The sequence below is a fragment of the Pagrus pagrus genome (assembly GCF_965226575.1).
Source record: "Pagrus pagrus genome assembly, chromosome: 15".
In the NCBI taxonomy this organism is placed as follows: Eukaryota; Metazoa; Chordata; class Actinopteri; order Spariformes; family Sparidae; genus Pagrus; species Pagrus pagrus.
The window spans coordinates 7,805,821-7,833,292 of NC_140199.1; the positions used below are offsets into that span (position 1 = coordinate 7,805,821).

A 27,472-nucleotide genomic window follows, 5' to 3' on the forward strand; every position below is an offset into this window, starting at 1 on the left:
TTTGCATTGTTTGTAACGGAAACAATGAGCTTTATTTATACTTCTATGGGAAATCTATACAGGAGGTCATGAGGGAGTGCTTACATCAATAAAGGAGGCATTGATGTAGTCGGTGAACTCCTGTCCTCTTTTCACTGACAGTATTACTCGGTTGAAATCATCTGCGGAAGAAAAAAGGGAAATGAAACTTTCCACAAGTGATTCCTAATAAAATAAAAGTTTGAAGAGGCTGGTGGAAAAAAAACCAAAAAAAACAGCTAAGTAAAACTTTAGCTGTGTTATTAAGGCCAAACACGCCAGAGCCTGTATCAGCTTTCACTGTAAAAAAGTTGTACCCAGGCTTTCCTTTCCCGCTCTACTCCCAACTTTGACTTAAGATACAAGCCCTATTTAAATGTCATTGATCGCACAGACAAGCTGATTATCCAGATATCTGTGTACGGCTATCTATGAAATCACCAGCAGTGTGATACTTTGATGTTGCTCGGACGTGATGTATTATGGAGGTGTTTCGAGTCTCGGCGTAGTCCTTACATGGAATGATCTGAAGCACGCGGTTCTTCTTCATGTTGGCGGGGAGGTTCCCAGTTCTCATGTTCTCCTTCATAATGCGAACGTTGGTCAGCTTCTGATGGGAGAGAACACGGGCGGATTGACGTGATCAAAAAGTTTGTTTTCATCAAAGATTTTTTAAATCTGGTGATGCTTAAGACAGACAATAAAATTTCTTTTTTAAAAATGCAACACGAAAGTTGGACAAAAACATTTCTTATTAGTACAGAAGAAGACGGGAAGAGGACGAGGCAACGGGGAATAATTCCACTCAGTGTGCAGGAAAAAATGAGAATTTTTCAGCAGTAAATTCTGTGTGGCAGATGGTGGTGCCTTATAAAGTTTTAGTTGCTTCAAAGCATTGTTATTTATGTTACTACTGCCAGGAGTGGCACCCAGGGCAAGTTTTCCATGAAAATGTACCGATGCAGGGCACAGGGTGATGGGGACGATTCATTACTGACTGAAATGTTTAAGAGTGAGCTCCTTTCTTCCTACCCTGAACTCCTCCTCCAGGCCCAGCCTGTCGTGGGGAGCCCTGGTGTTGTGAAGCCTCTGCAGATGGCCCTCCAGAGAGCACACATCTAGCTCCGTGTCTCCATACAGATAGTACTCCAACAGAGCCTGGTAGATGAAGGAGTACTGCATCTGAGGAGGAAGACAGAGGAAGGGAAGGGAGAGGTAGTTGCTTTAGTTTGCCAAACTCTTTCCTACTATTCTCCGCATCATAGGTTGGTTGTTTTTTGCGCGTCCTCGGCTTGTTTGGAGCGAGCGAGTTGAGCTGTCAGCTCGAGGTACAACAGGTCGGAAGGGGTCAACACTTACATCTGTCTGGATGAGTTGACAGCGCTGTTCTCGTATTCTGCTCACAAAGCCGAAGACATCCAGCCTCTGTTCCATGTGCATCATGTCGATCATGCTGTCAATGACAATGAACGTCCCAGTCCTCCCCACCCCGGCGCTGTGGAAAGGAAGAAGGCACAAGGTCTCGTCTTTGACAAACAGCCCGAGCGTAGCTACGAAACAAGACGCGTGTGACATTGTGTCTGTACTATATAAAAGTTTGTTCTCTCATTCACATAATATGGTGATTTATGTGTTGCCACACTATCCCTGTGTTCTTAACATAGACGTCAACTGTGGACAGCCCCAAGCATGTGTAAAAGTGCTTCACCTCTGAAGCCCAAACACACTCCTAATAGATTTACAGGGGTCATTTCAGCAGACGGCACCTCTGGGAGCACCGAGCAGGGGCTCCACAGCGGGGTGTTGAAGCCTCTTCAATGGGCCCCATTCAAGAACAACAGTCCCGCTCCCCGAGCACCTGTTGCAGCAGTTGCCACAATCGGCTGCAGATTTCTTTGGTGAGGCTTCACACTGATCGTCCAGACAGACGTGTGCACATACCAACTCTGGCCTTTTTTAAGCATAACATTGACATTTATTTAACATCACGTTGTTTAATTAAAAATAGTCTTTTAACCCTTGAAAACCAGGAAATCGTTGTGCTTCTGACAAAAGCAATGCTTAAAATAGTGAGAACAATAGATTATTTTACATACCTATTATACCTATTATTATTTTAGTTTTGCAAAATATTGTTCTTCTCCTTAATAATCCCATTAATGAAGAATGACCATACTATTTTTTTAGAGTTGGAAACACAAAATCTGCTGCAGAAACTGCCAATCAAATCTTAATCACGTCTAAATTCGTAAATAAGGTTAATGTCATTTTTTTAAAAAACACAAAAAGGTGGTTTAACATCCATTTGAAAAAATATATTTAAAAAAAATCTGAAAAAATTCAGTGGTCAAGACAGGGAGGTAACAAAGTACAAATACTTTGTTACTGTACTTAAGCAGATTTTTCAGGTATCTGTACTTTACTAGAGTTTTTATTTTTCTGACGACTTTTTACTTTGTCTCCCTACATTTTAACACAAATATCTATACTCTCTACTCCTTACATTCTGAAAACAGACAATTTTTATATAGTGTCATTGCACGCCGCCTTCCCAAAATCACAAGACTGATCACTGCATATCACGCACGGCTCGAGGAAACAACGTATAAAAGACGTAACAAGACAGAGAGGGAGACTCGAATGGGGAGAAAAGGCGTGTAGTGAAAAAAGCCAGTGACATGAATGAAACTGAACCAGACAGAGCAGATTCTGAGAAACAAGACGTTCCTTCTTTGAATTACATTGACATGATGTGAGGTTCAGTTAGCTTCACACAGAGATGGCTGACAGAAAGAGGGATACTTTTTATATCTGAGTAAAGAAGTTGAATCAGTGCTTCTACTTGAGCAAAGAACGTGTGTCAAGGAAACTGACAATACTGTGGGTTAATAATGAATTGAATCAACCCTGACTCTGGCCTCCTTCACGCAAGACATCTCACCTGCAGTGCACAACAACGGGTCCAGCATATGATGGATTGACAGCCTTGACCTTCTTGAGGAATTTCAGCATGCCGATGGGCGAGAATGGCACCCCGAAGTCTGGCCAGCTGGTGAAGTGGAGCTGGGTGACCAGCCGGGGAGCTCGGGGACCGTCGCTGCCCTGCTGTGAGGCGCAGACACACAAAGGTTATACCTGCGCATGAATATTGATCGCTGTGCAGACACACATCAGTCCGCGTCAGGCTGAATGTAAGGACTATTTTCATTATCGGTTAATTGAGTCATTGTTTAATCAATTAAATGGCAAAAGAATTAGGAAGAATGCTCATCACAATTTCCCTTCAAATAGCTTCAAACTCTTCATTTAACATCAAAATCACAAAGAAAAGAAGCAAATCTTTACATTCAAGAGACTGGAACCAAGAAAATTTGAACATTTTTGTTTGAAAAATGACTAAAACTATATTGTTTATCAAAACAGTTAGCAATTAATCTTCTTCCGATCCACCAATCAATGAGTCCTTTGACTTGCTGATTATCGTTTGTATAAAAAAGCCATTTAAAATCTATAACCTTCAGAAAAAGTAACCTCGAATTAAATGAACATTTTGCACATTTTTCCCACTTAAATTTACGACAGAATATAATTATTAAACATGTGTACTGCTTTCCCCTTTTTCTCCTCTCGCGTGTCTCGTGCATGCTCTCCCAGGAGGACGTAACTTTGGTTCTCTTGAACACTCGGTTACTCTGTGTTCAGAGAGCCGCACGCAAAAGCATCCGGCTTGTAGCGCAGAGCGAGAGCACAGTCGCAGTTTCAGACAGTCACGGAGTCAGAGGGAGGATATCTGCACGTCTCTGGCTTCAAATGGAGAGGGAACAAAGTGAATTTTTTGCAATCTGAAGGCTTTGCGGTGCACCGAGATGGAACTCGGCAGTCAAAAAAAAAAAAAAGGGGAAAGAAATACAGATACTGTATGTGTGTGAACTCTTAAAGACGGGCACATTTGTACAGTATTTCCTGTGTGTTAAACACACCTGCATGGTGATTATTTGATTCTGTGTTTATTCCATGTATACTTTAATATTCTTTAATGTGTTTTCATTTATTTATTATATTTTTATTTCCTCTTACAGTTTTACTAAAACGTTCCAACTTCCCCGTGGGGAGCATTACTTTTTTACACCGTCTCTACACAGCTTTGTCTCTTGTTTAATTTTTAATAAGAGTCTCGCTATTATGATTATAGATTTTTATAGCAATTAAGAACTATATTAAGAACCATGTTGAGAAAGCACACTATTATTTCCAGAGCTCGCGCGTGACTACATAAAAGCAGCATTTATCTTAATCTTAGGTCACATTTTGGATAAATGTTCCAGCTCCTACTGCGCAATATAATTTTAATTTAATTATAATGGATGTGCTGTGAGCTACGACGCTGCTGTGTATTTAAAACGCTTTGATAATTAACTTAAAGAAGGCCATCCCTCATTAATATTCTGATATGTTTACTCACATATTGAACGCAAAATTTTCTGATGGTGTAGTCCACCAGTACGGTGAAGTCCTCCATGGCCACCCTGACATTCCCGTACATCCAGCAGCCTTTTTCCGGCCAGTACTGAAAACACTTGTCCTGGGGAGAGAACCACAACAACGCAGAGGTTATTCTTCTCCAACACCAGACACACAACATTACGACTTCCGTATCAAACTGTTGTGGAGCGGCATCTGTTGTGTATATCAGATGTGTGTTTGACGTGTGTGTATTTCACAATCCAATCCAAAAGGCAATCACTGGGACTTTGTGCGACTCAGTCAGTCAATAAGATCTTCACCGTGACGTTTCAACTCATTAACTAGATTCTCAGACTAATTATCATGGAGCCTCTTAGGATCTTATCAACAATTATTCCGTCATTGATCCCCAATGCCTCTCTTCTGCCCTATCAAACCTGCTGTTGAGCTCTCAATTGATCATCCCTTTGAGGCTAAATTTAATGCGATGCTAAGTAATCTGCTGGGTGACACTTTGTATGGATTCTTAGCCGGGGGAAGGGGTCAAATAAATTATGCCCATGACTTTGGGTCATGAGAATACAAAAGGGTTTCACTAATGCCGCACTGAAGGCATATAGATTGTATAGGTTCGCTCTACAACACGCCCCGAGACTGTGGTGCAGTGGGAGAAGACTTTCAGACAAACCTCCTTCCTTTCTTTCAGATTCGTCAGCATTACTATAGTCGTCGTTTTCTGTTCCCAGACCATCCGCCAGAAGTCGGCCACTGTCTCAAGCTTCGGACCTGAAGCAGAAACGAGAAATGTATTAAAAATGCAGCGCAAGTGGTCGTAAACTCAACTACTTGCATTTGCAAAAGTAATTAAAAAGTCCAGTGTGTAGGATTTAGTGGCATCTAGTGGTGAGGTCGCAGGAACACATCTGAACACATCTTCTCTGTCGGTGGCCACTCAAACCAGGATAAATTTAGGGATGCAATGACTAATCGATTAGTTGTGAACCATTTAATTATTGGCAACTATTCGAACCACTGATTCATTGGTTCGACTACTTTTTCTAATTAAAAAAAGGTCAGAATTCTCCCCAGCAGCTCATCTTTAGAGCGCTGTATCCTGACTGCAGCGACCCAGGGTTTGATTTCATCCCGGGGCACTTTGCTGCATGTCACCCCCTTTCTCTCTCTGTCCTATCCAAATAAAGCCATGCAAAGGCCCCAAAAATATGAAAAAATATCTGATTCTAGCTTCTTAAATTTGAATTTTCTGGTTTCTTTACTCCTCTGTGACAGTAAACTGAATATCTTTAGGTTGTGGACAAAAGAAGATACTTGAGGGACGTCATCTTGGAGCTTTGGGAAACACTGAATGACCATTTTTTAGACTAAACAACTTATCGATTAATTGAGAGAGCAGTGATTATATGCTATTGAAAACATTACTGCCAATAGATCTTCCTAAATCCTTCACACTTGACCTTCAAAGTACTTCACAAAGCTAAAAATGTGAGCATAAATTTACCTTGAGCTGCAATGAATTTGTTCTTCTCCTTAAAACCCTGCGTGAAAAAACAGTATTGATGATTATTTGCCGAGAGCCAAATAATCTGCATTCCAAGCTGATTTGCAATAAAGACTCACATCTATGTAGGATGCATTAATGTAGTCTGAACACAGGTGTCCATCAAGATGACTTAACAACACTCTGGAATGATCATCTGTGGAAAAGAGAGAGGAAAAAACAGCCTGCATCACCTTCACCTTATGATTTAGTGATCAATAAAACTTCAAGTCTAAAGGTTACATTAATACTGCCTGCTGCACACTATAGGTCCTCACTCACATGGTAAAATGTTGGGGTATCTGTTTTTCTCTCTGTTGTGCTCTCTGCTCGCCTCCTCAAAGGACCCGTGGTGGTAGTAACACGGCAGCGACTATAAAGAAAGAACCCAATCCTCATGAGGTAAACATAAAGCCGAGGGTACCACTAACATAACATTTTATTGCTATCTTCTGTGCTTGCGGGACAAAGATCTCAGTCAGACACAGGCTGCACTGCTTGCGTCCACACAACCACACAAAACTCACGTTGAACTCTTCTCTGAAGAGCTTGCCGTCGTCTGCCGAGCGTATCCGGTACTCCTCCTCCAGCGAGTCCAGGGGGATGGGGAAATACCTCTTGGAGGGCGAGGGAGATCTGGGGAGGAGGACCACTGTCTGCTCTCCTGTGGTTAAAGGGATATATGGCGGTCAGACTGCTAATGTTTCCCAATAGAGAACATTACAAGCTCTCATAGCACCTGCAAAAACAAGCCTGATGGCCATTAAGATTTCTTACTTTTGTGGGTACATGACAGAAATGATTTCTTGAGCCATAAACATGCGGCTGCCGCTGCTGCACGACGCTGTCTTAACTCAGAATTTGGCCTTTCCCTTTATTTATTTATTTTTTTGCTTGAAGTGAAAGTTTATATGGCTCCCTACGTGCTGGGGAAGCTAAGAGCCTTCTAAAAACCTTTCCAGCTATACCTCGGACTTCAGATCATGAAACTTTCCCAGTCCATAAAGGACATAAATCTGCAATTAAAATAAAAAAAGGCATAAAAAGTAAAAGGCTGAATTATATCTTCATGCACTGGCAGTTATATTGAGTACAGCACAACGGTACCTTGTTCCTCCATGAAGCCATTTGGGATCTTTTTATCCACCGAGGTAACGAGAGCTTTCCTGTGGTTTTTGAACCTGCAGTAATGACAGAGAGCAGGAGAGAGGAGGCAAAAGCGTCAGACACGATAAAAGGGCAGATATCTGTATTAAAGAACGTGACCCAGATCTCAGCACAGGAGCTGTTGAACACATGGCAGGCAAACAACAAATACCAAAACCAATATCAACCATCTCAGAGAGGCCAAGCTGTTCCTCCTCATGCTGCCGTCAGGCTGGTCAGTGAATGAGTGGCTGTGGCCTGACCTGACCTAGCTGTTTTTGTGTGCTGTCCTGCTTGAGGTGCAGCTGTTTACCCATAAGGCACTCTTTACCGCCTGTTTTCCAAACCACCCCCACCCTGATGTCCTGACCTGACACACTCACTCATGCACACACACGCTAAAAGGGAGCGAGGGAGAAAAGAAGAAGACAGAAATAGAGTGAATGTGTGCGCAGGTTTATCCACCTCAGACAGTAGATCGTCAGCAGGACGACGATGATGAGAAGCAGGGATATGACCAGCGTCGAGGGCAGCACATGAGCACCCTGATGGGTGGGGTTTCCTACAGAAATGATAGATGAAACATTCAATGAAAACATTTTAATAGTTTAAAAGAGGGTGTCTTGGAGTTTTCTTGTGAATGTGAGTCCAGGAAGCGCTCCTATCCTTACATTTTTAGATTTCTTTCCTACATTTTTTGATTTAAAAGGAGTTATTTGACAATTTTGGGAAATATACACAAGCATTTTTTTGCCATCTGTCCATGAAATATGAAACTCGGAGCTGGTTAGCTGAGTTTGGCACAAAGACTGGAAACAGGAGGAAGCAGTAAGTCTGGCTTTGTCCAAAGGAAGAAAAGCTGCCTAGCAGCACCTTCAAGGCTCATTAATAAACATATTATATCTTGTTTCTTTTCCATCTTTACAAAATATATCTTGTTATTGTATCTAGTGAGCTTGTCGGCAGATTTTTACCATTGGACTGAGCCAGGCTAGCTGTTTCCCCTGTGTCTGATCCTTGGGATAATAAGCTAACCATCTGTGATAGAATGTAACTAAGTACATTTACTCAAGTCCTGTATTTAACTACAATTTTGAGGTACTTGTACTTTTTTTAATTAGTATTGTTAGTAGTAGTACAGTGTATTTCCATTTTCTGCTACTTAATACCTCCACTCCACTAGATATGGTACTTTTTACTCAACTACATTTATTTGATAACTTTAGCCAGGAATGTTACTTTGCAGATTACATGTTACATCAAAGCAGAAGATGCACAATTTTTTTATTAATTTATTTTATTGGCAATTAGACTTAAAAAAGCACAGATTCTGATCATTAGAAAAATGCTGAAAATCAGATCCGATAATCGTCTGACCTAAACTATACAGTGTACATATGTAAATATATGTATATTTTACTTTACTTGTAGTTTTGATACTTAAGTAAATCTATTGCCAGAAAATTACTTTACAGTACATTTCATATGAGACACTTTAAAACTTTTCATATGAGTGACTTTCACTTTTACCAAAGTATCGTTTTAAATAAAAAAATTTGTATATCATGTACTATATGACTTTTGCCTGACAAACATGAGACTTGATATGAACTTGAATTCTATACATTTGTAACAACCGTCGACAAGCAAATGCCATAATACCATACTATACCACTTTCAGCACAAGTAAAGAAGAGTGATAAAGTCAGCAAACTGAAAATATTACAAATATTAGCTGCTACTGTACCATAAGGTATAGGCTGTAGCAGCACAATCCCTGAGTGTACTGAAGTGAGTAAGGGTGTGATGTGACGCTAATAAATCCAACTTTTTATCTGTACGCAGAAAAAATTGTTATTTCATCTTTCCTCGTGTTTCACAGTGTGTAGTATAATTGCTTTTCAGTCGTTGCAACAGTTACCTGCAGTTTGGTTCTCATGAGATGAATTATTCACAGCGATGGAGATCCCGATCAGAAACAACACCATTGTCACTGTGGACAGCACAAAAAATACAACAATCAGTTAAAACAGAAAAACAGAAGAAACCCTGTAATTCCTAACAATCTCCACTAGAAGGCGCCAAATCAATACGAAACACATCTGCAGCCCGGTGAGGCTCAGCGAGGGGCAGAGAGGAGAGCTCAGCTTTGATGAGGCTTGAGCTCGATGTCTGTCCGTCTCTCTGCTGAGCACTTAAAGTCCTTATGGGAAATCTGCTTGCAGTCTTGTCCTGTCAGGCTGACTTGAAAGAGCAGCGGCATATCAAATAACCTGATATTCAGACATCAAACGAGCGCGGAGGCTTTAACCCACAGGTGACAGTAACCATATCCCCCGTGGACCCTGTGGATTTGACAGTGGAGTCGAGCTCAGCCTAGTATTTGTTAGAAGCCATCTCATTTTGCTGTATTGTCTTTGATGTGCAGCAGCCTGGCAGAGCATCCTGCACGGTGACAAAAGATGGTGTAGAATCTGTTGTTAAATGTATTTATAAGTAAAACGGCCGTAACTGTGATTTTAGGGGAGCCGTAATATTGATAAACAGGCTTGGACTGTTTTATGAAAATTAGCATATGTATATAGGTTATACAGTTGGCTTTTCGGAGGAGGCCAGATGGTGTTGTTTTCCTTTTACTGCATTTTTTTCTCTCCCTCCCTCCATCTCCCTGCCTCTCCCTTTCCCTCCCTCTACAGTGAACCGTCATTTTATTCTCACTGTTCCCTCTTCCTTTATTGCTGGAAGCCATCAGTGATTTATTTGGGGCCGATCTCGGTGAGTGCCTTTCCAAAAAGGAGAAAGGGGATACGTTCCCTCACAACTTACACCGGAATTAAATCGATTCTGACAGATTATCCTCGTGTCTCATTATCTCCAAAACGTAGCAGCCAATCTCTCCAAACTCACACCCTCTTTTTTCTCCCCACGTCCTCAAAATAAGAGGGTAAGAAATCACAGAATAAATTGGGCAAAAGGGGCAAATCTGCCTAAATGTCTTTGATCGAATAAATGAGAGAAGCGAGGAATGAGCGTCCTAATTTATCCTCTGCTCCAAGTCCCCTTCTCGTTATAGAGGCCACAAGACTGAATGGAATAATTCATTGTGTCAATTTAGTTCTGCTCGAAATGGGTCATCTAGGGGCCTAATTTGTGATCTTTGAGAGATTTTTTTTTCTTTTTCGCACATAACACCAGGGGGTTTCATATAACTATATCTCCCAAAGCTTTTGTAGAAAAAGCAGCAACATAATAAAGCTCTAACAATGTGCTCAAAGCTAAATTTATGTCGAAACGCATAAAATATGATCGGACAACAAATTAGGGGCTCTGTGTTTTGCAAATTGTATGGCGTCTTTCTGCAGTAAAACACACTACAGCACACAGAGTGCTGAGACACGCACATACACTCGCACACTTAAAGGATTTAATCAGGCCGGCTGAACAAAACTCATTTTATTTCATTTATTTAGTTCACAGTCCAGTCCGGTGTCTATTTTCAACCCAGCCTCACAGCAAAACGTGTAGCAGCTACGTTGGTCCACAGTGGAAGAGGGAGTAGTTTCACAATAATGGCTCTAAAACTGTGGGATTTACTTTTAATCTGCAATCCAAAATTTACCAAGAAACCCTTTATTTATCAGAATTGAAGCATAAATAATGAAAACTGACGGATCAAGCAATTTTGTCTTGGTGAACTAGGACACTTGCTAATTCAACAATTGATTTACTTTGTTGAGAAATGTTGAGGGTATCATCAAAAGAAAACTTTGACATGACAGCGATGTGCTAGCCTGTTGGAAATCACTGAGAGTCCAGGAAGAACGCCGGACTTTGAAGCCAATCTAAAATTTTAAATCTTCGTTTTTTCTTAAAAGAACATAATCAAACAGGTACGTAACACAACACAAATAATATCACTGCTCAGATAACTGCACAACACAATGACAATGATTCAGAGGTGCAAGCTGTGTTTCAGTAATAAAGATTAACCAGCGTAGCAACAATAGGAAATTATTATAATTATTATTATTATATTAATAATTATATATTATTATAATTAAGCATTGTCCACTCAGCCATGTTTTTTATTTCACACTCACACACACTCAGGAGTGAGATTCACTTGCTATTTTTCACACTAATAATCAAAAACAACATAACCTCCAGAATCTCAACTGTGTGCAAAACACACAACACACACCCACACAGGCTGCCTGTTCTCACATCGCATGTGTGCATGCCTGCACATACGTCCCACAGCCAAAGGCTATGTGTTGCATATGTGCCACACTCCGTTGGAGGAGCCAGTCCTCTCCCCAGTGTTAACAAGCTGACAGTGTCGGCACCTGTTCTCCACTCTACCCCACTGGGCAAGTCACATTCACTCACACAGCCCCATCCTACAGCTCTATGCTGCAAGGCATGCTGTGCGTACGGGTCACCGCACAGGCCACTGCATATCTGTCATCTCCTGGCAGCTACAGTATATACAGCGTATAGCCAGGAAATGAAAGAGCAGAAGGGAAATGTAAAAAAAAAAAAAGAAAAAATGTCAAATGCACTGTCACTTTAAGTGACTCGCTTACACGAAGAGACGATAACTCAGATCTAGATTGAATGTTTTTTTCTGTGCAGCTGAAGAGAAAACTGGTGGAAATAAAAATAATAAAACTGAGAGCTATCTGTTGGTGCAGCGCAGCGTGTGCTGCAGTGTGGCCGTCTGACCAACAGAGGGAATTGATAACACAACTCCAAGCAGGGGAAGCCAAAGTAGAAGTGTTTGCATGGGAAGTTCAGGAAGTTTAGAGTGTACTTGGTATGAAGATTCCGTTTAGGTTTGATGTATTATAACCAGTTACCTTCAAGAATGACCTGCAAACATGACTTAGTGCCTGTTTTTAGGACATAGATAATGGATTAATTGATTTCCCAGCCATTGTCATCTAAAGGAATTCAGTGAATATGATGTTTCTGTTTATTTTACTCTGTTCCATCTTCTCCTCCTGATTCTATTTGCTTGTCTTTTCTTAATTTTGCTTTGTTCTTTACCTTTTGTTTATAGTTGATATTTATATATTTAGATAAACAAGTATCAATGATAAAGGTATACGGTGTAAATACAGAGTGATTATTTAAATTCTCTCATTAAAAAACTAAAGAAGAAGCTTGTCATGACTCATTATGGCAAATATTCATCATGGAAAATGCCACCTACTATACACTATTAATATTTCTTAATTAGCATATGACATCATCGAGCCGTCACATGAAAGGATTTGGTATAATTGGCATCTCCATCCCCACCGGTTATTGCATCATTCATTCCAGATCCCTGATTTTTCTGTCTGTTTAATGAAATAGGAACAACAATGTGATGACTTCAACCTCCAGCACCTGCTCGACATTAATGTTCCCGGGGAATTAAATTATACTGCATCACTTGCGTCTGGAGTGCAGAAGCAGATCATCCCACCCATGCGTGATGCAATGCCAACGTTCAGAATGCATCACATGCCGCCTGAACCTTGAGGGTGATGTTACTATTTTGTGCACGATTATGCATTATTCAACATCGATCCGCTTTGCTTTTGTGCTCGCGAACAGAGACGAGATGAAGTTCGGTGCGTGTACGTTAAATGAGAGGCAGCGTTGAAAAAAAAAATCCTCAGTATAAAACAGAAAAGCTGTGATATATATACTACACAACTCTCAAATCCCAAGACTCACAGCACCCTAAAATGAATCTGTTCTGCTTCACTTCAACATCTCTCTCACCTGGGCTCTCAGATGAAAACCAGAAAATGAGACTCAAAGAAAATAGACATCAGAGACAGAAACAGCAACCAGAGAAATCTCTCCCTTTTTCCTCGTGCTAGACCTGCTGCCTGTTCACTCATCCTTATCATTAATTTAAACAAATCCGTGCAGGAGAAGGTGATGTATTATTTCCAACCAGAGACATAAAAAGGTGACTAACCCAGGTGAGAAATGACTTTTCATACAGATTTAATCTCGCAGATGTGACCAGAAGACAGATTTCCGTTGACTATAACTCAAAAATCCGTTATCAGACAGCACGAGAGAATGTTTTTATGCAAATACTTAAAATCTGCAAACTCTAAAGACCTAAAACATAATCAAATGGCACCATGCTGAGCTCCTGGACCGAGTTAAATATCTCATATCAATAATGGATTATATGCACACATGTAGCATGGTGCAAGCTTCTCATTTCCTAAATGCATACTATAAATGTAAAATGTCTAATAATGTTAAGTATTCAGCAGCTTTAAATCAATTTTAGAGCTTTTAAATATCTCATTAGATGCTAATAGATCCGCTGGTACTTGGACCTGGACTTGTGGTTTTATCTCTGTTGACCTGCTCAATCTTGTAAGGTGTATTATTCATAAGAGAGATATTAAATCTATTAACATGGCTGAAATCTGTAAGGTTTGTTGAGAGTATTCTGTTGGGAAATCATGGAGATAATTAACTGTATTCTGTGATAAATACATTCAACCGTTATATTTCCTTACTGAATTTGGAAGAAGAATACAGAGTCCCTCACCTGGTGGTCTCGAAAGATTTAAGTTGATTCATGAGAGCTCACACTTTTCTGTCTTATTTGAGTGCCGAAGCTCGTCATGTGAGGACGGGCTTCACACGGTGCACATTAAAATTAAAAAAGTCCTACATGATTGTCAGTCTTCTTCCTTCTGCAGCGTCTAATCTGCTGCTGTGTTTCCACTTTACGTTCTTTTAATATATGTGCCGTCATGGCGCACTGGTTCGACACAACACGATAAATTGCAGCCGTCTATTTTTCGGCAATCCATCTCAGTTTCACATCCACGCACCTCGATGAGTAGCTTGCTCAGCAATCCTGAATTCTGCCAATCACGCATGTTTTACATTAGTACTTGGCACTTATTTGAATATCAATAGGACTGACCTGGCGTGTTGCTTCTGTGCCGTACATGTATGTGCTCAGTTGACGCATCATTGCATTTAAAAATCAAACTCAACTCTAAATCCCCACCTGCTTTAATCTGCTTTTATGTTCACAATCTATCCATTATCTGTATCTACTGATCCCGCTGAGGGTTACGGGTGCACGTAGCCTATCCCAGCATGCACTGAAGGGTCTATATATAAAATCACATGTGGCCACGAGAAAAGCCAACAGCTAAATGCCTCGACATCAAATCACTAATACTGAATAGCCCAGTGTGCGACATGAATGTGGCTAAAATGATGTTCTGTAATCTTACTGCACGGTTTAACATGAAGCACAGTGCAGTCAAACACAACTAAGGAGTGCCCCCTGCCCTTCAGAGCAGTGGTACAAGGGGTAGTGATTGAAATCTCCCCCCATGAAATGTTATTACCACAATGCTATTTGCCATTTATCTGGTAAAGATAGAAAAGCAGGGCCCCCTCACAACGTCACGCTATCAATCAAGTCATCAAATAAAAACGCTGCTTCATTACCTGGCCAATAGCAGGGCTTTATAGGCTCATATTAGCAACCTGTGCTCCTACCCTACCAGTCTGTACTGATATTAGAGGAGCGGTATCAAGTGCAGCAACTTCACTGCAGGACTTGAGTTGAATTTCAGGCGCCACATGCGATCAAAGACTGTTATTCAATATTGGAAAAAATGTAAGAATGCGGTGCTGTCATGCACAAATTAGAAATCAGCAACAATGTGAAGATAGCTAGCTAGCTACAGAGACTGCAGCAGAGACCAGCAGCATGACAGTGTGCTTACAGTCGGTGTTCACATGCTGCTGTTGACCACGTTCTGCTTTTAATTAGGCATTAAGCAAGTTTCATGGCAATCCGTCCAATAGCAAAATTTCACTCCAAACACAAATGTCAACCTCATGGTGGCTCTAGAGGGAAAGTCAGTAGGAATCATCCTCTGGGTGCCATAAACATTTTATGGAAGACAGACCAACATAGCCATCAGTGACAGTGTGCAGATGACATTCATTGATATTTGCCAGATATGATAATATAATTTTCTAAGCTGGAACAACAGGAGCAATGTTGCTAAATACGCATGAGAAACACATTTCCAAACATCAGTGAGGCATAAAGAGCACTGTTAAAAATATGGAAAGCATTTACACTGCCGGGTAGCGATTTGCTTTACAACAAAGGTGAAGGATATTCTGTTTATAGGAGTATCTGAAACAATAACATATATCAAACAGATAGCTGTATCCAATCATGTCTCGGTTTCTTCACAGATCAATACAGCCCTCAAAGAGAGATCCACATTTTGTACTTGGCACAGAAAGGATGGCATGTCTTGTACACGAAAAGATAAAAGTTGTGTTCTTTTGGTTTCCAGGGAGAGGAAGAACAAAGGCAGTGCCAACAAAAAAAAAAAAAAGAAAAAAAAGAAAACCAGAAACAGCCACCACTTCCATCGTCAAGTGCCAAGGAAAAGGATGGAACGAGAGCACAAACACATGTCAGTAAAGTGTGGCAGCAGAGAGAGGAGAGGAAAGATGAGAGAGGAGATGAGATGAGAAGAGAGGGGAGAGGAGTGGAGCTGCAGGAGATAAATGTCGAGATTGTGGGTTCACAGATAACAGCCGTAATGGCAGACATCCTGAGTACACAGAGGCAGTGGGAAACGATGGAGCTCTACAGTCTGGTAAGTCGCTTCTATACCTTCAAATCGCTGGATTTCAAATATGAGGGAGGGGAACGAGACTGCCTTTTCAAAAAACAGCTGTTGTAAACATCATATCGCAACACCTCCCATCAAAAAGACATGATGCGTAACGCTGTGTCTTTATCCTGTTTACATGTCTCCGATCACTGACTCCTGCTTTGGTTAAGGTCAAAAGAATCGATGTGGGGAGATGATTTGAAATCCAGTTAGTCTCATCTGGAAAGGAGACACTGTAATTATTGGATTATTTCCCATTAATTGATTAAATTCCCATTGATTCCCGGTAACAGAGTTGAGCTGGTTTGTGGTCAGAGGGATTATTAAAAGACTTACACTTCCAATCAAAGCCAGCGTGATCTGGTTTCAGTTGACCCTTCAGTCCATAGCAGCCACGCAGTCCCGCTTCCTTTCTTGTTTATCCGGGTTTCCTACCCTCAGTCCTTCTCCCACTCACATCCTTTCTGAGATATCGATAGCAGGACTGGAAGGAGGGATGAGGTCGTTTGAGGTCGCTCGAGGTGTGTCAGATTGGGATCGAGGCACAAGGGATCATGGGAACCTGGAATAAATAAGCAAAAGGCAATAATGAGAAACGTATAAAAGTTCAGCCGAGCCCCGAAGCTATATATTTGTCATATTATACTGTTAAGCAGCAACAGAGGCAGATTCATCCGTGACTCACAGTTTGAGGCTGACTCAAAGAAAAAAAAGCAAACAAGAAATGCATGAACACACAACAAGAGAGCAGAGGAACGAGTGGGAGTTTGCATCGAGCTGGGCGAGTGTGTGTGGACGTGCGACCATTTGCGCCGCACATGTCCAAATGTTTGTGTGCTGTTTAGCGCTCTCCTCTGCAACAGCCTCTGCTGCAACTTGCAGAAGCCACTGTTGCAAGGCAAAAACATTAACAAGCTACTTATCTCCAACCATGCAAAACTAATTATCCCCCAATAAGTCTTCCCAAACAGTGTTTGTGGTACACATGAGTAAACATTCAACGCTTGGTGAATGGTGTTTGTAATCAGTGTTGCCCAATTAAAGTTACCACCGCACACGGCCCAGAAATCTGTCCATAAACGTGGCTGTACAAGAAAACCCTTGCGTAAAGTATGTTGGAAGTAATTCCTCGATATTTACACAAAGCCGTCACTGTGATGAGAGCGAAAGCATGCCCCCTTTTGCCCCTCACTCCTACTCTCCGAGAGTCCCGCTGCCCACAGGTGTGAGACACAAAGCCATATTGTTAACATTTGGCCGCCGTGACGCAGCCGAGCAGAAAGCAGCGGAGAAGAGGTGAATTAGTCACTCGGCCCAGCTGGACGAGCCCACTCAGTCTGAGGGAAAATGAATGAACAAGGTATGGAAAACACCTCTTTTCCTCTGTACCGTACGAGCCGTGCTCAACTTTTCCAAATGTTGCAAAGTCTGTGGCATGTGAGCATAAACATGTTTGCCATTAAAAGCACTCCATCAAAAGCCTTCCTTCATAAATGAGGCTTTAAAATGTGCTCCAACTCACATAAAGTGGAGGCACCGGAGAGAAACAGGTTCCAGTTTGTCTACATTGTTAGAAACAAAAACCTGCTTTAGAGAAGAGACACGAACATCAGAGCAGTCCATGGACCAGACATGATTTTGTTACCACTTACTGTAGGGTGCCAAAATCTAGCTAACATTTTGGAAGAGTATCTGTCTATAATGGAGCTGCTACTAAGGATTTTCATTGTCAGTTAATCTGTTGAAAAATGTCAATCAGTGTTTCCCATGGCCCCAAATGATTTCCTCAAATGTCTTGTTTTGTTCACAAGCCAAAGCTGTTCATGTTACTTTCATAAAAGAGTAGAAAATAGCAGAAAAATTCACATTTAAGAAGCTGAAATCAGAGAATTCAGACTTTTTTTTCTTGATCATCTGAATTATTAGAACTGTGGCAACTAAAAACATCACAGGCACAAAGTTAAAAAATCTGGCTAATCACTAGACTGTAAGGATTCAAGAAACATCTCTTTCAGCCATATTATCCAATTCTGTGGGTCAATTTTGGTCCTCACATTAAAAAATTAAGAGAAATGTGTTCTCACAAAAATCTCAAATCTCTATTTTACAGGCTTTGCCGACCACCGGGCAGCTCAAACCTGCAGTCTTTCTTTGATCAGCAAAACTGCAAGATAACAAAATATCTGAGGCAGTCTGGTCCCTGCTCCACAACTTGCCTGTCATTTACATCAGATTATGGATTTTCATTCACATCACACCCACTGTAATATGCAAAACAGAAAAGCCCAAATCAATGCAACAGAGGCCCAGTTATCCTGACTGCTCTCCTCTAGCATGAGCCAAGGTTAGGGCTGGACAATGTGGTAAAAACAACAACCTTATTGTGATTATTTTGACAGATATTATGATTATCATATGAGTCATGATGAGTGGCAATGATCATCTTTGCATCACAATTTTCATTCTTACTGAAAAACCTTTAAAATAATGATGATTTTTGTTTTTTTGCAGCACAACAGTACTTCATTTTGATGCCTTTTTGTCGCACATTTTACCTTCACTACATTAACGTCCCTTAAGGACAAACTTATGGCCGTATGGACACATGACAATGCTTTTGCTCATATGGTTTCATCTACAAAGCAGCCTCCCTTGTTTAATTTGCCAGTTAATTTGTCTTATTTCTATGCCTCCTCTGTTCATTTCTATTTGTTGTATAACTGCATATATCCACGTCTTCACAAAATTAAATCGCAAAAAAAAAAACATGTTTTTACTCTTCAGCCCTAGTCAAGGTCCAACAACACTGGCTCTTTCAACTACCATGATGTAACTCCTTTATAGAGAGGCCCTGCCTGGTAAACACCCACGTCTCTTAAACTCCACACCCAAGCAAAGATTGCTCAAGTGATGCCATGTTCTCAGAGTTGAGAGCTCCTCCTGAGCCACAGAAAACATTATACAACCAGCTGTGTTTCACTCCCTGCGACTATTCAGACGACACTGACGTGTAAAATTGATGAAGTGTTCCTTTAAAGTAAGACGTCTCCAACATGCTGACGTGTAGCTGCAATCTTTATCCGTTGACTCTCTGGTGCATTTATTCCTTTAAATGTACTCAATGACAACGTATACTGAGAAAGAACTGTAAGTATGTCACTACACAGCTCGTGTGACCTTTGACCTCGCCCTCAAACATTAATCTTGTTACTGAATCTGTCACTCAAAGATGAGTCGCAGAGTAACCGTGGCTCTTTTCTTTGGATCTGAGCACGTTTTCAGCTCCAAGGTTCAACTCAAGGCTAGTTTATACACGACAGGCTTAAGAAAAGATAGCTACCAAACAATTATATGAAGTTATTAATAGTTAACAAGTAATAACACACTTGGAAGTGCTAGGCTAGGCTTTTTTTGAATGGTAATATATTATGATTAATGTTATAAAAAGCCTGAGCTAAATTATAATATCGGATAAAATATGCTATAAGTTATTCATACTGTTCATACATAATGTTTCACTTGCTTATAAGTCTTTTGGGAGACTTTTGTGAAACCATCTTCCTCTTTTCACACGGAGTATTGTTCTCCTTTCAGCCCCGCACATCCAGTCCACAGTCACAGAAGAAGGAGACACGCTCACGGCATACGATTACTGCAGGCACAAGCACTTCCTTTCTGTGCCGCTCAGCCCATTGAGTAAGAGGGGAAACATGCAGGCCATTAAAGTTTTATGGGAGTGCAGTCATCACCCAGCACTCTGTGGTTCGATCATTAATTTATACCCAAACAGACAACACTGAGCACTGTAGCTAAGCACGGCTATGAAGCAAACGTATCTCTTTTAAGCACATAGCAAAGAATTATCACTGATGTTGTCTTTCTTCATTACTCACTCGTTTCTCTGCAAAATATTAAAAAAGAAAATCTCATGGATGCTATTCAAACACCCCACATATTCAATGAGTTCATTCATGCTATTCACACGCTGCCTTCCTGACACATAAATCCAATATTGATGGCTTCTACCCCGGAGTCGCACGTGGTTTCCTGTGACGATGAATCAACGGTTTTCTTATATAATGGGGGTAAACTACTGCAGGTCTTCAGAGAGCGCAGATGCATGCAGTACTCTTCATTCACGATGCTCAATGTGCAGAGCAAGCTGAGTCTGTATTATTTTGTCAGTCAGGTGGGAACATTAGATTTCACACTTCAGACCGTGGTGAGTATTTGTGTGTTTGCTAATTCAGTTCAATCTGCGAGGTTGTCTGCTGTGAAATTGCCTGAACAACAAGACAAAATGCTGCTTTTTAAAGGAGACATATTTTGCTCATCTTCAGGTTATATTAGCTTACTGCTACAATAGCTTTACATGCTTTGGTGCTCAAAAAATCTGTTTTCTTACCCTCTCTGTGTTTACTCTCTGTCTCTGTTTAAGCTCCTGTCTCTTTAAGGCCCACCCCTGCCCTGATTGGTCAGCTCACACACGCCTGAGCCAGCACTGCCGGCTCTGTCAGTGTATTTAGCTCCCAGTTAGCGCCACTGTGACTGTAATTATCACCACAAGAACCACTTCACAACCAAAAACACATGTTACAGGAGGAATATGATCTGTATCAGCCTCGGCCACTAATGTTAAAGCTTTAAAACAGTATTTATATGGTTTTAGAAAGCTAACTGCTGGATGCTAATCAAAGTAACACACAGAGCACTTACATTCAAAATAATGCTGGCGACAGACATCTGCTACTTAATTCTTACATGCAAAACTAGCTGCAGTGCATAAATTATGCAAATGTCTGACATGGTGACATGGTGTGATGTCAAGGAAAGCCTCCTGACGAGGCGTTTCAGGCACTTCAGGAGCAGTGTTTTCTGCGAGAGAGAGGATCTCCCAGTGGCGCAGACTTTGGGCTTCATAACTTTCAAGACCTTTTACATGCACCATATCACACACTAAAGGGAAGGGAAAAACTGAAAAAGGAAAAGAAGTCTTAGATGAAGACATACCAATGCTGAAATAATTGCGATTTCTCTGTTAATTTAAAGATCTACCACTTTGTGACCTCACACGACCTCCTATTCACACCAGTCCTAAACCTTAACTGCGACTGGTCCACCGAGCATGTCAGAGCCTGAGCCTCAAACACCCATGATTTGAAATAAATCGCTATCGCCGGGGGAAAATAGCCTGGGAAACATTAGTTTTATGACCTCATATGAGAGGATGAGTGGAGTAATCTCCGGCCTCAAGTTTGAGGACTCTGAAAATGACACTTCTGGGGCACAGTGTAGGTGAAACCAGGGACGAGAGATAGTAATCAGTGCAATTACAGCTCCGCCACTGCAGCTCAACCAAGGGTAACAAGTTCTCCTTTCAGTAGAGTTCAGTGTAAGTGAGTTAAAAACTGTAGGAACTGTGAATCAAACAAAGAGTGCTACAGCAGCCCAATCCGAACTGTCTTTCTAATTAATACGGCCACGTTCGGGGTTTCTTTGTCTCCTTCACTGTGAGTGTATCCTGAAACAGCTCTTTTTGTGTTGAAGTGCAGTAGCTCTCATTGAAACGAACAGTCACTTTCTTCCCTCTTTATCAGACAGAGTGACAACACAAGCACTTCTTCTTCTCACGGCACGCTGCACCACAAGTTTCCTGATGAAACAGTGACTTAGCACGACAAGCGGCTGCGCTTACGAAACATGATAAACAAGAGACGATCATGAGTCGGAGGTTAATGCGTGCGAGAAACTTTTTAAATTGGGTTGTGATGTTGCAGCGGATTATAAAATGTGGTGCCTAAAGATTATGACGGAGGATGTATAGGGAACGCAGTCATTTTCACGCAGCACACTCAATAATCAAGCCTGCAGAGGCCTTCAGAGGGCAGTCCAATCAAAAACAGCTGCAGTGTTTCAAGAAGTTATTTAAGGTTCTCTTATCTGCTTGTTCCACCAAACAACTCACACTGCTCACTGCACACGCTACAGGCGGACACACCTCTTGTTTGACTGGTAATCAGGAGAACATGTGGCAGAAAACAGACAAAGAAGGCAACAGTGACAAACGTCGGACAGTTAAAGTCGGCCAATTAAGAGGGGTGATTACCCAGGAACCTAATGAAATGTTATATGGCTAAATCAACCTCTGATTAGCCCACGAGGCTTAATGTACCGACCATGATCAAGATAATTAAATGTTAAAAATATAAATCAGTTTGGATAAATGACTTGCTTTACCACGCTGTACAAATCCTCTCTGGCTGAAACGTTTCTGCTATTAAACAAATCCATAAGCCCTCAAGAAGACACAGAACTGAGTGTGAACAAGGAGAAGTGTCACAAATACTTTTAGAAACAAAACTCCAGGATGGATAAAATGTTCGTCATTTCTACCAAACTTGCATATCACAGTCACATTACATGCTTATGACCTGACTGTCATATTTGGAGGAAGAAGGGATGGTGTTGGAGTTACAGGTGAGCAGGTTGCCAAGCCAGTGACAGCAGAGACCTCAGGACAAATAACAGCCATGTTTGCGGCAACAAAACCAGGACAGTTTTGACGAGAAGTCGGGACATCTCCGGACGTGTTTGTGGCTGCCAAAACCGGTGTGTTAGGCCCAAACATGATCTTTTCCTAACCCTAACCAAGTGGTTATTGTGCCTAAACCAAACCAGAGCATAGGCACATTGTACTAGCAAGATACAACTGAAAAGTGAACCTAAAGAAATGTAAAGATGCAGCGTGCCAACATTAATGTTGAGTTAAGATACTGCACTAGAAAGGACACAGCAAACATATAAAGTAGTCACACAGACACTGATATTAGTCACTGGTTATCTCCCACCTCCATCTCCACTCCCTCATCCTTCCCCCGTGCTCTTTATCCATTCTTCTTTCAGCCCAGGTGTTCAACACCAATCTCATGCCTGACAGAGACGAAGGTTTTATGACTGTCATCTATGGCAACCTCCGGATGATCCCTCAAGCAGATGGGCGTCGTTTGAAAGCCAGAGAAGTGGATCGCGTTGACTCAACAGTGACTCATGTCTTCGGGGCTGTTGTCATATCGGTGTCCCGCATTCATGTGTCAAAGTTTACACAAACCGCCCACACTCGCGGCGATGCTTTTAAAACAGGCCAGCGTGGACTGCGTTTCAGATAACCAGCATCAGTCTCACCTAAGGATACTGAAAAGTCATCATCGGGAAATTAATTTTTGTATTAACATGTGTCTAACTATAGAGCATGTATCCCCCAGGTGGAGGAGATGTGGGCTACGTAGCCTGATGTTCAGACCACACAGACGAGGAATCTGAGGTAATTCTAAAATTAACATCAGCTGTTATTAGGCCATTTATTCAGGGAGGGAAGTGAAGGTTACGTTATTGTGAATGAGGTTATGGTGAATGAGGGACATTTATAATTCATGTATGAACACATGGCATTTCGATCAGTCTTCCCACACGGCAACACTTACATATCATCTCATTGTTATTAAAGGAGCCCGTCGTCAGTCTCCATATCTGAAGTAACGTTAGCTGCTGTTGCTCTCTGTTAGCAGAGCGTAGAGAGGAGGCACTTGACTGTGCATAAAGTCACATCCTTTGGACAGTCACGGAAAATCCGACCCACGTCCTTCACAAAGAAACCCCCAGTCAACAACTTAAACAAATCACTCACAGGCAGCTGCAGAGAGACGGACTGATTTTTTTCAGGCCACATTACAACCCGCTCACATGTGGCCAATAAATGAAGTGGTGTAAATTGTTACATAGAGCTCCTTTAAAATCAGACTCTGCACTAACCAGTTACAGCTTTTTGTGTTCACTTGTTCCAGATGCATGGCTCGTATTTCACATGAGCACCACCATGACACCAACACATATGAGAAACAGGGACAATGTAGATTATTTTGATGTTTTTAAGATGTGCCTTTTATTTTGAAATGCCCCTGCATCCAAATAAGATAAACTGACACAGATGATACAAAACAACCCACATTTTTGTAAACTACAGCATCCAATGCTTGAGTGTGCATCAGGCCTGTCTACTATATGTGTACTACGTGTACTCGCCCCCTTGCGTTTTATGTCTAGACCGGTTGTGCTGCATATCCAATGCGTCCTTTCCCCCCCAAAAAATCCAGCCGGAAATCAGTTAGAAAATCAACAATTTATCAGATGACTGTACAGTTAATGTAAAAACAATCATCGGTCAGAGGGAAAATAATCACATGGAGCATCCCTGTGGTCGCAGGGCGTGTGTTTGCTCCACTAACCCATATTTACTGTAGCTCCTGTTGTTTCTGTCTGAATATAAATATCATGTCCAATCCCCGTGGCCTGCATCTGGTTCTCTCTCCCCTGGAGATTTTTTGTTGATGTGAAAGCATTTTAGCGAAACGCAGCGAGGTGTAATTATAAGGGGAGATGCGCGGAGCCTGAATGCATCACAACTACACTGGAAAAAAGCCGGGGACATGTCTGAAAAATGACGGCGCGCCGACAGAGAAGAGTCGGTGTTTACGCGTAAACACGCAGATGGAAAGGTAGCCCGGCAGTGCTGTTTTTTCACCCCCCTCCCGCATCTTACCGTGGTAATCTGCGGTGACCTCGCCTCACACGGCGCAGCGGCTGATGATGATGATGATGATGTCGGCTCGGGTCTCTCCTGCAACGCCTGCCTCGTCCTCTCTTGCGTCCTTTGGAGAATAACGCAAAACACGGCAGGTTTGTCGAATCATCCGATCTGAGCGGAGCCGGAGAAATGCGTCTGTATCCCCCTGATGATGGTCATGTTTCCAGCAGGTCTCTCTGAGGATGCGCTCCCCCCCTCCTCGCCTGCCTTCCTGCCTGAGCTGCGCGCTGTTATGGCAGCCGGAGTGGAGACTGGAGACCCTCCCCCGGGCGCAGAGCTGTGTATCAGGTGGACACTCAGCATCCCTCACATTCCTGCATCACTGGACGTTAAAGGGCAGGCCTGCGCGTGAAAGGGCTCAGTTTGTTTTTGTCTACTCCCCTATGACAGTTTTTTATTTATTTTTTTACGGTTGACATTTTGGCATATGACGTTTCTTCAATGCATTAAGAGAGGCTTTAAGCTGTGACATTCCTGTAGTGGTCCTCTGGGGGATTACACTGACCTTATTAAACTGCATGCTGTTTCTCATCTCATATGATGCTACAGACTCACTCAGGGGGCATATTTTAACAAACAAAAAATGTTTATTTGTTCATTATTATTATATTTTTCTGTTAGACTAAGCAAACAGTCTCATAATGGGAGGATGTTTTCATTCTGATTTATATTTTCTTTTTAAAAAGCTGCTATTTCAAGTTTTTCTTTTCTTTTTTTATTGAAGTGTATCAAATATCTAAAAGGCTGAACTTAACAGTAAAATAAATAGACCTGGTCAAAGGTTTTACTACTCGGACCATAAATGTAAGTAGTAGAGCCATCTGCTGGCAATGATGAACCTGTCATGCTGCCTTCATGTGCTCACAGAAAGTTGTAAATACGAGAGCAAACAGTAAAATAAGATCCATCCATCCATCCATCATCTGAAACAGTTTATCCTTTTCAGGGTCACGACGGGGCTGGAGCCCATCCCAGCTGACCTTGGGCGACGGCGGGGTACAAACTGGAAAAGTCGCCACTTCATCACAGGGCTGACATATAGGGACAGTAAAATAAGATGATAATTTTATATATTAAAAGGTTATATATTGTAGAAAGTGAGATTTCCTTTTTTTTTTTTCATAACACAGGTCTAGGTGTGTTAAAAATAATGTGAATGTATTGAAAAGCTCAAACAGCCCAGATTCAGTAACTGTGCCTTCAAATGAGCCGTCAAAGCTTTGATATGGTTTTGATGTCACAAGATGCAGAAACGTGGTGGGTGGTGCCTCCTCAGGCCTGTGAGAGCCGACCAATCAGAGCTGACTTGGCTTTTCTAGCGGCTTTAAAGAGACAGGTACTAAAATGGAGCGTTCAGACAGAGGGTGAATAAAGGTGCTGCAGAATGTATAGTATGAGAAAAATTATGTGTTTTTTGAACATTACAGCTGCTGTAAGTGACATGTTAGCTTATTATGGGACCTTTAAGATCATGGACATTTTATGTTGACAATACAAGGGTAAAAAATGTAAAATGTAATATCAGGCCTTGGTGTAAGATTGGCAATGTTGGAAATTATAGCCTACAATACATGTATTTCATATATTTGCTATGTTGAATGTTAAATGCACAGTATGTAAGAGGTCACATTCAAACAACACTGAAGAAGTAAGTAACGTGGGATCGTGGGAGGTGTTGTCTTTAATGTTAAAAACCAAAATTGCCAATTAAGATCTATCGATATCAGTCATGCAGAAATGTTCATGGCAAGTCCAAAAGTCTACTCATTTTTTTTTCTTTTTTGACACTTTAATGCAGAAATGTTACATATTAAATCTTTAAATTATAGTAAATTTTATAGAGCATGTCTTTATTCTGCTGCTGCACCACAGATAATGTATAGAGTCACATTGTGTTACCATTAAACACTTGTGCACAGTAAGTGACATTTGCAAGTGTGACTCATGAGTCAGAAATATGAGCTCCCAGGGAAAACTGGAGGGCAGTTTTGTTAAAGGGCAGCTGTGTAAAAGGTCCTCTGTTCCCAGTATGTGCAGCCATACAGGGAAATTTCAACTGCGCAGAGGCTTCTGAGTATCACAGGGAATACATCTTTGTGCTCGGTTTATTACTGTTAGAAAAATGTGATGTCTTACACAGTATGTGGGTTAATCCTCTGTGGATTTTATTGACTTCACAGAGACATGAAAACAAATCATTTAGTTTAACTGGGCTGCTTTTGACGACCTCTTGTGGAAGCTGTGTCGAGTTGGTGGAGTTATTCTGATTGGATCTGCAGTAAAGGGGGACAGACTGCTGTGGGATAAATATATTCAGGAGGTGGGAGTAAGTAATTTACAAATGTTTTATGTAATGTCTCCAAAATCTGAGTTGAGGGATTCAGCCAGCAGATTTATTCACAAGCTGTGAAGTCAGGAGACAACGTCATTTTTCTTTTTGCGGTTTTGTTAAGTACAGTTGACTAAAAGTGTCAAGGATTTACAGACTGCACTTGTAAGTCCCAAAAGGAACTCTGAATACTGAAAATCACTAAGACGAAAGAAGGAAAATATATTTCTTCAGTTTTTTGCTGTTTAACTATGATTTTGCAGAATGTGCAATTATGAGTCATTAATCAGTGATAACAACGATCCCAACAACTCATTTCACTTAAAAAGCATTTATACTGCAAACATCTTTCCAAAGTAGAAATAGTCTCAGACACATAGACTTGGATCGAGGCTATTGACAATAACAGAGTTTGAATTTTTCTTTTAATGTGGCCCAGAGCCTCATGGGTGGATGACTGTGGAAAAAGAAAGAAAGCGGAGTGTGTAGGATATTTGGCACAGTCAAAAAGGCTCCATGTAAAATTGAAAACAAAGCAGAGCCCCTCGAATAAAATATTCAATAAAGTCAGGACCACAATGAAACTTGCTTGGTGAACTAAGAATATTTGAGACAAAGCCCACTTT

General features: G+C 41.3%; 1 protein-coding gene across 1 annotated transcript in view; it reads right to left on the reverse strand.

Moving 5' to 3' along the window:
* LOC311270821 (receptor-type tyrosine-protein phosphatase epsilon-like) overlaps nucleotides 1–24,741 on the reverse strand; it is a 29,105-nt gene extending 4,364 nt beyond the window's left edge. Inside the window, exons 1-16 of the mRNA XM_084375997.1 lie at nucleotides 24,473–24,741; nucleotides 16,213–16,438; nucleotides 9,108–9,179; nucleotides 7,652–7,748; nucleotides 7,148–7,221; nucleotides 6,568–6,704; nucleotides 6,323–6,413; nucleotides 6,121–6,197; nucleotides 6,002–6,038; nucleotides 5,171–5,268; nucleotides 4,481–4,600; nucleotides 2,960–3,123; nucleotides 1,378–1,513; nucleotides 1,051–1,200; nucleotides 535–628; nucleotides 85–161 (exon numbers count right to left, since the gene is read on the reverse strand). Coding sequence (XP_084232123.1) covers nucleotides 85–161; nucleotides 535–628; nucleotides 1,051–1,200; nucleotides 1,378–1,513; nucleotides 2,960–3,123; nucleotides 4,481–4,600; nucleotides 5,171–5,268; nucleotides 6,002–6,038; nucleotides 6,121–6,197; nucleotides 6,323–6,413; nucleotides 6,568–6,704; nucleotides 7,148–7,221; nucleotides 7,652–7,748; nucleotides 9,108–9,174 — 1,419 coding nt within the window. The 5' untranslated portion in view covers nucleotides 9,175–9,179; nucleotides 16,213–16,438; nucleotides 24,473–24,741. The remainder of the gene's footprint in view (nucleotides 1–84; nucleotides 162–534; nucleotides 629–1,050; nucleotides 1,201–1,377; nucleotides 1,514–2,959; nucleotides 3,124–4,480; nucleotides 4,601–5,170; nucleotides 5,269–6,001; nucleotides 6,039–6,120; nucleotides 6,198–6,322; nucleotides 6,414–6,567; nucleotides 6,705–7,147; nucleotides 7,222–7,651; nucleotides 7,749–9,107; nucleotides 9,180–16,212; nucleotides 16,439–24,472) is intronic.
* Between the last annotated feature and the right edge of the window lie 2,731 nt (nucleotides 24,742–27,472).